The sequence below is a fragment of the Ceratina calcarata genome, unplaced genomic scaffold, assembly GCF_001652005.2.
Source record: "Ceratina calcarata isolate Rehan_Ccalc_2016 unplaced genomic scaffold, ASM165200v1 scaffold97.2, whole genome shotgun sequence".
Taxonomy (NCBI): Eukaryota; Metazoa; Arthropoda; class Insecta; order Hymenoptera; family Apidae; genus Ceratina; species Ceratina calcarata.
In genome coordinates, this window is record NW_017181113.1 from 1,528,787 (window position 1) to 1,540,525 (window position 11,739).

General features: G+C 41.5%; 2 protein-coding genes across 3 annotated transcripts in view; one reads left to right on the forward strand and one right to left on the reverse strand.

Moving 5' to 3' along the window:
- Window positions 1–1,019: 1,019 nt before the first annotated feature.
- Window positions 1,020–6,877, forward strand: ringer (tubulin polymerization-promoting protein ringmaker). 2 transcript variants are annotated; one of them, XM_018036113.2, is made up of 4 exons: window positions 1,020–1,168; window positions 3,480–3,848; window positions 4,276–4,411; window positions 4,913–6,877. In XM_018036113.2, exons 2-4 carry the CDS (start codon window positions 3,487–3,489, stop codon window positions 5,093–5,095), a joined length of 681 nt encoding a protein of 226 aa, XP_017891602.1. In that variant the 5' UTR covers window positions 1,020–1,168; window positions 3,480–3,486; the 3' UTR covers window positions 5,096–6,877. The 2 variants fall into 2 exon arrangements, with proteins under 2 accessions (XP_017891602.1, XP_017891603.1); XM_018036114.2 differs by lacking the exon at window positions 1,020–1,168 and adding an exon at window positions 1,282–2,213.
- A 67-nt stretch (window positions 6,878–6,944) lies between these two features.
- The window catches only part of rols (zinc-RING finger and ankyrin repeat domain-containing protein rolling pebbles), a gene marked incomplete at its 5' end in the record, with an annotated part of 8,671 nt that continues 3,876 nt past the window's right edge, over window positions 6,945–11,739 (reverse strand). Inside the window, 8 exons of the mRNA XM_018036112.2 lie at window positions 6,945–8,052; window positions 8,201–8,621; window positions 8,702–9,003; window positions 9,272–9,720; window positions 10,022–10,317; window positions 10,599–10,865; window positions 11,042–11,248; window positions 11,326–11,739. The exon at window positions 11,326–11,739 is cut by the window's right edge and continues 9 nt beyond it. Coding sequence (XP_017891601.2) covers window positions 7,751–8,052; window positions 8,201–8,621; window positions 8,702–9,003; window positions 9,272–9,720; window positions 10,022–10,317; window positions 10,599–10,865; window positions 11,042–11,248; window positions 11,326–11,739 — 2,658 coding nt within the window. The remainder of the gene's footprint in view (window positions 8,053–8,200; window positions 8,622–8,701; window positions 9,004–9,271; window positions 9,721–10,021; window positions 10,318–10,598; window positions 10,866–11,041; window positions 11,249–11,325) is intronic.

Consider the following 11,739-nt stretch of genomic DNA (forward strand, 5'->3'; position numbering starts at 1 on the left):
TATAATTAAAATGGAATATTACATCGCACGTAGGTATGTACATTCTTTTATCTCTACTCCACTGAACTCGCTTATGAAACTTGAAAGAAAAGGGAAGACCCCAGTGTATTGTCATCCACGCTCATACTTTAGCCCTGAAGCCATGAATTGAACGGACTCGCGTTTGTTTCATCGAATGCAGCATGCAACAAGCGAAGTCGTTTATATTCATCGTGCAACAAGTCTTTCGATACGAAAACGACTTCAGACTCGAATACGCAGTTCCACTTGGGACCTCATTATTATATGACATATTTATTTTAAGATCATGACTGCATAAACTGCAATCAAATTATCTTAATTAACCGAGTGTTCTTTGTGTCGATGCTGGCAGATTAATCATCGCTCTCTCACTTGCAATTTTTTCTTTCAAAGAATATGGTATAGTTCTCTTTGAGGAATCGACTCATGAAACGAGCTAACGATGTGTTATTATTACTCGATCAAATATTCACGCGTACAAAGTTGTCTCGTACCTGACTTGTATGACGAACCGTTGACTCATACTACTTGGACGTGGAAAAGTCAATCCCAGACTTTGTGAACATTCGTCAAAACGAGGTCAGGGATGTCCTCGGAAGTCGATTTCGTCTGTACATATTGTATACAGCAGAGCTTTCAAAGCTTTTCGCCTATGATTAATAGCGTCTCGGGCATCTAGCAGCTGGCACGAAATTTATAATAATAAAACTGCTAAAATTATTTTATTGTCACAATGTGATTGCATAAAAGATCTTAAACGTGTAACTACATTCACGTAACGTAGATTACGATTGTACATACTACGTGTTGAGTAAACGAACGACTGATAATAAAAAGAGGAATTGAAGTTGAAAAATAGTAACGATTTTCGTAGGTGGGTGAAGAAAGTAGGTGATAGCTAGAGCTGCGAGCATAGCTGAAGGTGTTCAGCTGTTGTGGGTGGGGATGATGTTAGCGGGCGGTGGTAGCGGTGGTTCAGTTTCCTTCTCACTCGGTCAGTCTCATCCGGGCTGGAATCGCGGTGATGAGCGTTTTCAAAATACGCTAGAGATCTCGCGTTCGACTCGACCAACTCGAAAAATCAATAACACAGTGCGCGACAGGGAGTATAAAGTCAATAAGTGCGTGTTGATAATTAACTGAAAAGGTGATTATTATAATAATCGAACGTCTATGTATATCGACTTCATCTGTTCGTGAGAGGAAGTTTAAAAATATCGCAATTCACGTCATGTCACGATGAAGAAGTGTCAATGTCCGTTGTATTCATCGATGCAGGCTTCATTTGCTCGTCCAGTTTCCCTAAGACTAGTGACGAAACTTGGCTATTTCGACGCGCGTCGTAATATCGTTGACGTAACGACCGAATATAAAAGCGAATAGAGGCGTTTCGTGCGATGATAACAGAACGGACTCGAATCGAACGCTAGGTGCTCACTGGCTGGAGATAAGGACATTATTTCGTTCGTACATTGCGTGCTCTGTTATCAAATATAACGACGGCACACGCGAAATTCTCTCGTCGACTGAACGCACTAAACGAACTATAGATTTCTTCTAATATTCAACGTATGCAAATTGAATAATTTTTTAAAACCGATGCCAGATTCGTATTTATCTACTTCGAAACTATTTCCGAAGCTAAATTGGACGAAGCGTTGATTAGCTTTAATTATAACCGATGCCAGGCTGCATGGAATCCCCCTTCGGTTCATTTCAGAGGCCCGGTTTAAAGCGCAGATGTTAGTATAGGTGATTTTAATACTCCTGCTGATCGTAGGACGAGGGTTAGTCGGCGAGGACCCCCGACGGCTCTCATTTCGGCTGCAGCCAAGGGTGAAACGCAGTTTCAAAGATATATTGAGAGGGTGACTCTGCGCTGAACGGGATCGATATAACACATGCGCCCTACGGCACAGATTCCTCGCCGGAACGCGCGTTCAACAGCTTTCATACACAAACCAGTACTCTGCGTTTCCTTCTGTTACCACTTGGCTTATCAACGAGAAATCTTCAATAATTTACACTTATCGCTACGGCGTAAATAGAATACGTCGTTCATAATCGCGATCGTGGCACTAGTAGATCGCTCAGCAATATGCGACAGTAATTTAAATCGTGCCTTCGTACTTCAAACCCGTTCTGTGTAATTGATCCATCGTTTCATTTAATCTACGAGTACTCTCGATTCGGTGAGTTCTGAATAATTCGTAACTCTGGATAATTAGTAAGTATAGAGTGAACTGCGAAATATAAAAGAGTTAATCGAACATTATATATTTATACATGGCAACCTAAATTGTGTTACTATCTTATTTAATGTGTAGAGAGTTCAAGTTGACATCCTTCAGGTATTAATAAATCTCAAGTGCAGAAGTCAGTGGCATAGAAATTTTCAAATAAATTACAAAATATTGTCAAATGGAATTTCTCGAACTGTCCATTATTTATACATGACAATCTAAGTTGTGTTACTATTTTATTGAATGTTTAAACAGTTAAAGTTGACATCCTTCAGGTATTGAGAAATCTCAGGGGCAGAGGTCAGTGGCAAAGATATTCGCCTGAGGCGCAGTCGTTCACCACCTGATCGGTATTATTCAATCGCATTACGTTTCCTGTTCTCCGTTAATTGCGCTAACACGTCCGTCGTAATGCCTATTTTTAGTCATGAAATAACAACGCAACGACCTTCCGTTGTTTGCTGACTGTCTATACGAGCGGATTCACCTGCGACGAAAATTTTTAACAAAACCAATACGACAGACTGTATGAGTATAACGTAACACCTGACGTAATTCTGAGAGATCATATTTACAAGTTCAATCGTTGACAGAATAGTCGTAGCCCTTGGATTTGGTAGATTTAGGTGTTCGATTAGCTAAGCTCGCTTTCCGTCTTCTCACCACAAAATCTATAAACTCCATTAATAGAGAAGAGAATAAGAGAACCGGCGCAAGAACATTTTTCCACTATTGAACCAGAGCTCTATTGTATTCTGGAATCCTCCGTCCAGAACGCTAGCTTAAATTGTGAATAGTAAACAAGCCAGAAGGGTCGTACTGTTCCCAACGTTCAATCGATTTTCCTTTATTCAACTTCTTACCATTCGTTAATTAAAGAACTTCTTAGAACGCTCTACTGATATGGACTGTAAGATTATATTTGCCCAAGATGAAGCGTTTACGTAATCGCTGGTAATCAGCGTCGATTGAATGATCGTTCGATCGGTGATTAACACACAAGTGTCGATTTCAATCCACCTACGGGAATTATGTTAAATCGATAGCTCGCGTTACTTGACCTCAAAACGTCGTCGACGCGTCTATTTAATAGCGTGTAGAGTAGACACGTTCAACACCTTCACACCTTCTTCAAACTTGACCCTGTCACTTTCAATCATGCGATGCCTTCGCAACGCTTTCACTTGTTCATCGTTCGGTTTGCGAAATTTTCAGGGCAAGCATGCAAGCCGAGAAGACCGACAACGAGGCCGAGAAAAACGACGCTCAGGCGGAAAAGAAGGAGGAGGCTCAGGTCGAGAAGAACGGAGCAAAAACCGATGGGAACGAGGAGGCTGCGGCTAATAAAGTGGCGAATTTGAAGCTCGAAGATGACACCGGGAGTTCGACGCCCAATAGCCCCAGCGCCGCGCAACCTGGGAGCTTCCTGGCGAGCTTCAAGGCGTTCTCGAAATTCGGCGACCCGAAAAGCGACGGAAAGCTGATCACGTTGAGCCAGAGCGACAAGTGGATGAAACAAGCGAGAGTAATCGACGGAAGGAAAGTCACCACTACTGATACAGGGATTTACTTCAAAAAGCACAAGTACTTTCTTATGCTCTAAACGTTATACCTGCAGATATACTCGTACGAGAGTACATCACAAGCCTAACTCGAGTGTGCAAGCAATATGAATCTGATTTATGCATTTATATAAAAATTACATTTGCAGAAAATGTTTAACAGATATTTATTTGAAAGATAAAAGAATTCTCATTCTGGATTTCATTTTTTAAATTGGCAACAAAAATGTTTAGCTAGCACGAAAAATTCGCAGTCTACTATTCGAAAATAGCGTAGAATAAACTTGCAACAATGATTTTTGAATCATACTGCACAGAATTTCGAATAGGAATTGAACTCCACGTTGATTTCACAATTTTGATTTACTGTCCTGCGAGTTAGAATTATATGAATAGGAGACGTCGACGTGCAACTTTCATATTGTAAATTGTATCAACTTCGTTGGTAGATCTACGAAATTGGGGATCGAACAATATAAAGCGTTCCTGGACGAGCTGGCCAAAAGCAAGAAGGTCAACCTGACGGAGATGAAGAAGAAAATGGCTAATTGTGGGCCACCTGGAGTCACCGTTGGCGGATCAGGAGTATGTACTCATAGCTGACAAAACGCGATCGATATATCTACATACACACGCGTCTTGTCCCGTTTCATAAATCAATCTGAGGCTAAAGTTTTTCCGTTTATCGTCACGACCTTGTTTCTATCGACAACTCGACGATTTATAACGTTAGCAATTTAACTTCCAGTGAGTCTTAAATCGTCGCCTACGTATCACGCAATTAGCATAACATTTCTTGAATACCCAGTAAAGAAACTCTTCGTTATTCCCAGTGCATGCAAAACAGGAATACTTGTACTGGTTGGAAAAATTTAAAAATAACACAAAAATCGAGAATAAGAAAAATTGCGTTTAAGCGATTACAAATTAAAATTTCCCCCGCCAATAATCGAACACCCTGTATATGCATGTAATAAATTATTATTACATGAACGAATTTATAATGACATATAATGAACATTAAAATTCATAACATGAATAAAAATTTATGAACATATTAAATGAATTTATAAATTGAATTCGCAGGCGGGTAAAGCGGCGTCTACGGTGGACAGGTTGACGGACGTAACTAAGTACACCGGCTCGCATAAGCAGCGATTCGACGAGGCTGGTAAAGGGAAAGGTATCGCAGGCCGCAAGGACCTGCCCGACCAGTCCGGTTACGTGCAGGGCTACCAGAACAAGGACACCTACAACAAGGCTCATTAGCCTGTGATCCGCGCGCTTCTGTGATGTCTTCGACACTCTGTTGTCCCCGTCCACGCACTTCACACGAAACGTCGCGTCGCGTTCTTGCCTCGTTCACGCTGTCGCCGCGCGTTTTCCTCCGCCGTTCGCCAGGCGAACGCCGTTGACTATCGACGACGAGAGGGAACAACGACGACCGACGGACGTGTTCGCCGTTCTCCTCAATGAAGATTTTTCAAATAAAAAGAATTTTGGGGAGCTGACAGTGGGCTCAGGACGTGGACTTGGTACAGTCTTTCGCTGCTGTAGATCTCGACGATGACGTTAACGCTGAACTGCGGATTTTTATGTATCAAAAAAGAGAGTACAGTTACATTAAATAAAACTTCCATAATATTGTCTGAGGATATGTAAAATTGGAATCCGCATAAAAATCCGCGGTCTGCTAAAAATCTGGTAAAACAAAATTCGGTTTATTTCTTTTATTGAAATTATTTGAAGTATTTTTCTTCTGGAGTTGATCAGTTTTGGTATTGATTAATTATACGATAGAGAAACCGCGTTTGTTATTAATCTTCTATTACCAATTACCATATTTAACGTAACGTTATTTTTCGTTTCGCGTCAGTTTACTCGAGTAATCGATCTAACAGTGAGACAGGTGATGGCCAGTTACGTAAGCCAAGAATGCACTTGTTGCATCGCTTGGATCGTGTGGGTAACTCGAATGAGTTAAATTGACGATCGAGCCAGAATCACGTGGGAACGAAAGAAATAGGTCTATGCAATCATCTGTTCGTTCATATTCAACCATAATTTCATTCAATTGTTAAAATATTGGTGGTGGTTCTGGCTTGAAACGACTCTGGTTTACTTTCGTTTTGGTCGTGTTGTACAACCAGTTCGACAGGGTTGCATGCAAGTACAAATAACGCTTATCTTCTCGTCGAGCAACAAAGCTTAAACGCAAGGTATGTAAGTAACTCCGCTTCGACCTTTTTTTACACGCCATTTTCTCAATATCGCGAGCAATACCGAAAGATTGCAATACGGATCTTCAAAGCTAGTCATTGTCTCGTGAAGATGGAAATAATAATTGTAAAACTGCGGGGTAGACTTTATTCTCTTCTATCTATCCGCCGTTATATTCGAATAATAAATCGGAGTATACGGGGAGTCGTCGATGTGATCGTTCGAACTTCGTGATATTTTTGATCGTTCTTATGATATTAGACGCGTAATCGATTCGAAAGTGTACTTAAAAAGATCGAGACCAAAATCCATAATTCTTGGCACTAAATCTTGACAACATACAAGGTGACTCGATAAGAATCAGTGAATGAATATTCTTTCGTTTCATTAGAAGTTTCATATGATTTTTGTATTTGATAAAACTCATTCTTTTATTAATTCATTTTTTCAATTGTTCTTAATAATATTACTTTACATAATAATTCTTATTGAATCACTTTGTACCTAATTACGATTACAGGAAATTAACTTAAGACTTGATATTTTGCAAGAGCACGCCTGTGAAAGCGATTGTCCTTTGTTACCATAAAAAAAAATCTATTTAACTTCGCAACCTTTGTTAAAATTTTAATTAAACGGTGCTTGTTCTTCAATTTTCATTCTTGGTTACTTCGCTTTCGCAAGAGTGAATCGTATTCGTTACGCACTTACGAGTTCTCTTTAATGAATCTATGTACACTTAAGGGACAACGTACCTTGGTCGACGCCCTCCTAATTTATAGGGCAAGCGTCGATCATCTGAAACAATAAATGCGAGTAAAGTTGAATGAATTCCCAGCTCCTTTCACGTTTCATCTGAAAAACTGTAATCGCATAGTGGAAAAGAAGAAACAGGACGTTTTCACTGAAAAGTTCGTTTATTTCGAACCTTCGTGCTCCAACAGAGACAAATGAACGTACTAAATCGTAAAGCCCGTGCAAGTTCGCTGCAGGTCTTTCCTCTATCTCCAAACACGATCGAATCGTAATAAGATTAAAAAAAAAAAAATATGTATTAAATGCTTGGCAAGCGCAGTGCATCATAAATAGTCAGCGAGATCTTCGCGTGATAAGAAACGGCGTGTTATTAACGTAAAACGCTGGAATATCGAGAGTTCTCTTTTACGGTGGCGTTAAAAAATACTGAGATAAACAGAAAGAAAAACAATTAAATAATTTCTCGTTTAAATTACAACGACACTAAAAACCGACTTCTCATACGCGTGATATAATACAGGGTATTTATACATATATATTTATACTTTATATATATATATATATTATAATATGTGGAAAAGTGTATAATATATATATTAAACTCTTTGTTCGAGTCGAAATCGAATCGAACGTCGTACAAAAGGAAACTCTAACACGATCATGCAATACAATTGCACAGAAACAGGAGAAAGTATGAGACCCTCTCTTCGCTCTTTCAGATTAACTGAAAAACGGATCGACAAAGAAATATTTCTTAGTACGTACAACGTACGTAACGAGTCATTAAATAAAGAATAGCTCACGTATTTCTAATCTACGACGAAAAATAAACAATCATCTGTTACTTTTGAGGAATCGCGAGTTCAGTACAGGAAAGTTTAAATACGCAAAGCTCTGCGAGCTCTCAGAAAAAGTGAGTTGAGTCTTTTGCGAGGAAAGTAATTAACGTTACAACTCTGTGAGGGTGTCGACCGACGCTCGGAATCGGGATTGGTTGCCGCAGTCGGTCGAACCCTTGCTGGTCCCTGCTCCGTCGAGTCTGGAGATTATCTCGTCCCTCAATGTGACGAGGACTCGCCTGTCCTGACGATTTTGTGCCGGTGCCATCTGCAACGCTTCTTGCACGTCGGATAAGGCGTCCTCCAATAATCCTAAATCGATCCGCGCCTTCGCCCTCGCGTAAAACGCCTCGTACGACACTGGGCGAACTTTCAAAGCTTCGTCAGCGAGCTCGATTGCTTCCGCACATTTCAGAAAGAAAGTGCATAAAGTATCGATGGAAAATGTTTAAAGGACTTACTAACTATCATTTCTTAAATTAGTATTTTACTTTGCATAAAAAAATGCAGTTTAATAATAAATCTTCTATATGATTGATGTAAAAAAACGGAGCACTCACATTCATTTTGCGCTTGCATCGACTGAGATTGAGCAAGAAATTCAGCCGAAGTTGCGCGAACGTCTGCAGCTGCAACATCACGTGGCTCTGCTCCTGTCCTTGGCAGTCTTCTTCCGGTGACGCGGGGAACTTCCGGAGGGCGTACGCGTACCGATGCGACGCTTCCTTCAGCCTGTTCTTCCGATACAGCACGTTCCCGTCTTCCAGGAGTTTGTTTAACAGAATTAAAAGGACGTCTGGTTTTCCGGAGGCCATGGCCCAAGTCGCCGGGCCCAGTTTTGCCCCGCGACGGAGGAAACACTGTACCACCGGTATGTTTCGACAGCCGATCGCCCGGTCCAAGGGCCGCATCCCGTGGAGGTCCACGTGCTCCACCGCTGATCCTTTTTCGAGCAACAATTGTACCAATTTCGGGTTGCCCTAAAATCGATTTTAAATAAATTAATTAAGTTCATTAGATTCGAATTTATTTCGAATATTAAGATTTTAAAGAATTGTACCTGGAAGGCAGCTAGATCAAGAGGAGTCCTTCCGGTATTATCATTAGCGTTGACATCAGCCCCGTGATCAATCAGATTTTGCACGGCAGCTAATCTGCCCCTAACACAGGCCCAACAGAGTGCAGTCAACCCTTCTTTATCCTTGCTCTCTAATACTGATCCTTTATCGAGAAACAGTTCGATCAGGTTTGTGTGACCTTCCGAAGCGGCTAACATTAGTGCGGTGCGTCCTGCCGAGTCTCGTTGATCCAGAAGGGAAGCAGCATCGTCCAGAACGGTGTCAGTGCTGCTCGAGAGAGTTCCTACAATAATATTTAAACCTCATCATAAAATAATCCTTCTATAAAATTTAATATACATTCAATGACTCGCGAAATTCGTCGAATATTATTTAAACCAGAATAATTTTTTTTAATATTAGACGAAATAATATAATTTTCTGTGGGACACTGAAAGATATTATTTATTATAAAAATGTCTTCAACATATTTATTGATCGGAATCTTGAATTAATAAATGTTTATTTAATTTTTTTATTGAGAACTCTAATAAAAATTGCTTAGTGCTGACCTTGTAGGAGTCTCTCAGCGGTTCCCCAGTGTCCTTCCCTCGCGGCCAACATCAGAGGAGTCAAACCCTTCGCGTTCACAGCCGTTGGCCTGGCTCCTCGAGCCAACAGCGCCGAGACAGTAGCTGTGGAACCGTTCGCAGCCGCGATGGTCAACGCGGTCTCGCCAATCAGCGTGTCCGGGCGGTCCACGATCACCTCTGCCATGTCTAATAAATATTCCACGATAGACTCGTGGCCTTGCGCGGCTGCTGCGACGACGGCTTGCTGCGCGGCTTCTTCTCTACCAATTTCCTGGGACCCTTCCAACTCGCTTTCGTTCGTTGGGACAACCCAGTCGCAGGCTAATAAATAACCGACTACCGACAGTCTTCCATGCCTGGCTGCGTGAACCAAAGGACATTGCCCAGCCATATCCGTGTGGCCTAACGAAGCTCCAGCAGCGGCCAATCTAAATATTTATTTATATATTTAAATAAAAAAGGAGATAATTGACAACACTGTACAACAAAAATTTCTTTTACAATATCCATAGCGCGATTCTTATAAAGATTCTCATTCCCAAAACTCTCCAGAAATTCTCCATCACGTACCATTTTTGAAAAATAGCGGTTTTTGTAAAAATGCATGATTTTGAGAAATTTTATAAGAATCACGTAGTGAATATTGCAAAAAATTAAAAACTACTTTTTGTTGAATTGTGTGACATTAAATTGCTCAGAGGAATATCCGTTTAATCAGCTTCATCTTACCTCCTGACAACGTCACAATGACCACGCGCAGCCGCCAAAGAGAGTGCCGTGTATCCTTGACTATTCGTCAATTCGACGTTAGCTCCAAACTCTAATAACAACGACACCATCTCGACGGAACCCTCGTGAGCGTACATGCAAAGCGCCGGAGCGTTGCCCAGGTACTCAGTCACGTGGTTCGGGGATGCTCCTGCCAGCAAAAGCAATCTCGAAACCTTTACGTTCGGGCTGTAAATATTCCGCAACGTGCACAGCGCGGAGGAAACGCATTCCGTTGACGACGCTAACCAGATCGCCTGTAAAACATTTATAACAGTCTAGTCTACTGATAAGTTGAATCACAGATTAGAAAATGACGAAGAGAACAATCTAATGTTAAACTAAAATATATTTAAGTTCCAAATTAAATAATTCATACGTTTTATGATTTATGTTATACGAAGAATCGCGTTATATAATAATAGTAGTCGCAATGCCAATGATGCATTATAGGAATTCGCGGTGAAATAACACACGTTATGTGGAAGTCTACTCTGTTTTTGGATGAAAGCAATTAATGAAATCGAGAATAAATTACCTGTAAATCACGCGAAGGCCAGCACGGAGCGACGCCTCTGTAAACGTGCGCCTTGAGTATATGATGGCCCAGTTCAAGGGCCTTGTCACCGTCCAACGGTGCCTGAAGCCGAGACAGCCTGTACGCGATCGCAGCGTGGCCGAGCCTCAGATCGCAGAGGAACTTCGTCGACTCACCCTCGTCTCTTCTCATCAACCATTCCCTGAACGACGGGTGGAAGAACATATATGTGTTGTCTAGGCGTTTCACGAGAAATCCAGAGAGCATCTAACAATCAGACAACGAATTTTATGTTGTATATACGTCGAATAAAATTTCAAATACATAAAATGCCTGATTACTTAATTTGTTTGAGAGACTTACGTGATCCAAACGATAGCAGGAATAAAAAATCGCGCAATCGATTACAAATATCTTTCAAGAGAACTTCGTCAGGTACTTACTTTGAATCTCTGTAGAAAATCCTCCCATGAAACGAAGTCGTCCGTGTTCAGAGAGTTGACAGAGTAGAAGATTTCTGGTAGAGTCAGAGGATATAGAGCGGCCAAGCAAACGCCTAATAGAGGTTGAACCTTGTCGAAGGACATCGACGTGGGGAACCTGAGATTGAAGTGCAGTTGGAAGATCTGCGCTAACGAAACTGGCAGCACCTGGAACCAATTTATCGTTAGAAGAATAGAATCGTATTTACCTAGAATGAAAATTACAGCTCGGAAGTGAGTCTCACCTTGTAACTCGCTGACTTGGCTACCAAATGGCCGCTCTCGATGAGGTCGAGCGTCAGCTTCGCGAATAGGAAGCTGCCTTTGGCTAGCGCGAGCAGGTGCGAGGCGAATCTCGTTTGATTCGCGCTACAAGACGATTCTGCTTTTCCGTTCACTGACGCCGTCACGTTCGTCTGGATCGCTGGACTGTGAGCCATTCTGTATCCGATGTAGTCGGATAGATCCTTCGTCACGTTGCCTCCGGTGCAATCGTTACTCGCTTTGTCCAACGAGATCCTTGTGTAGGGTAGTTGCTTAGCGCATTCCAACAGCTGTGTCCTCACCGTACACACGATCTTCAGCCAGCTCGGGAAATTAGGAGCGTGCCTCGTTAGGAAAGACGCTATTGTGTCGCCTCGATCCGGTCTGTGATATTC

Excerpts from the sequence above, each read along its gene's own strand:
- ringer (XM_018036113.2), top strand. The coding sequence starts at position 3,487 with ATGCAAGCCGAGAAGACCGACAACGAGGCCGAGAAAAACGACGCTCAG. Across the intron at positions 3,849-4,275 it reads ATTTACTTCAAAAAGCACAA|ATCTACGAAATTGGGGATCG; the intron begins GTACTTTCTTAT and ends CTTCGTTGGTAG. Across the intron at positions 4,412-4,912 it reads TCACCGTTGGCGGATCAGGA|GCGGGTAAAGCGGCGTCTAC; the intron begins GTATGTACTCAT and ends TTGAATTCGCAG.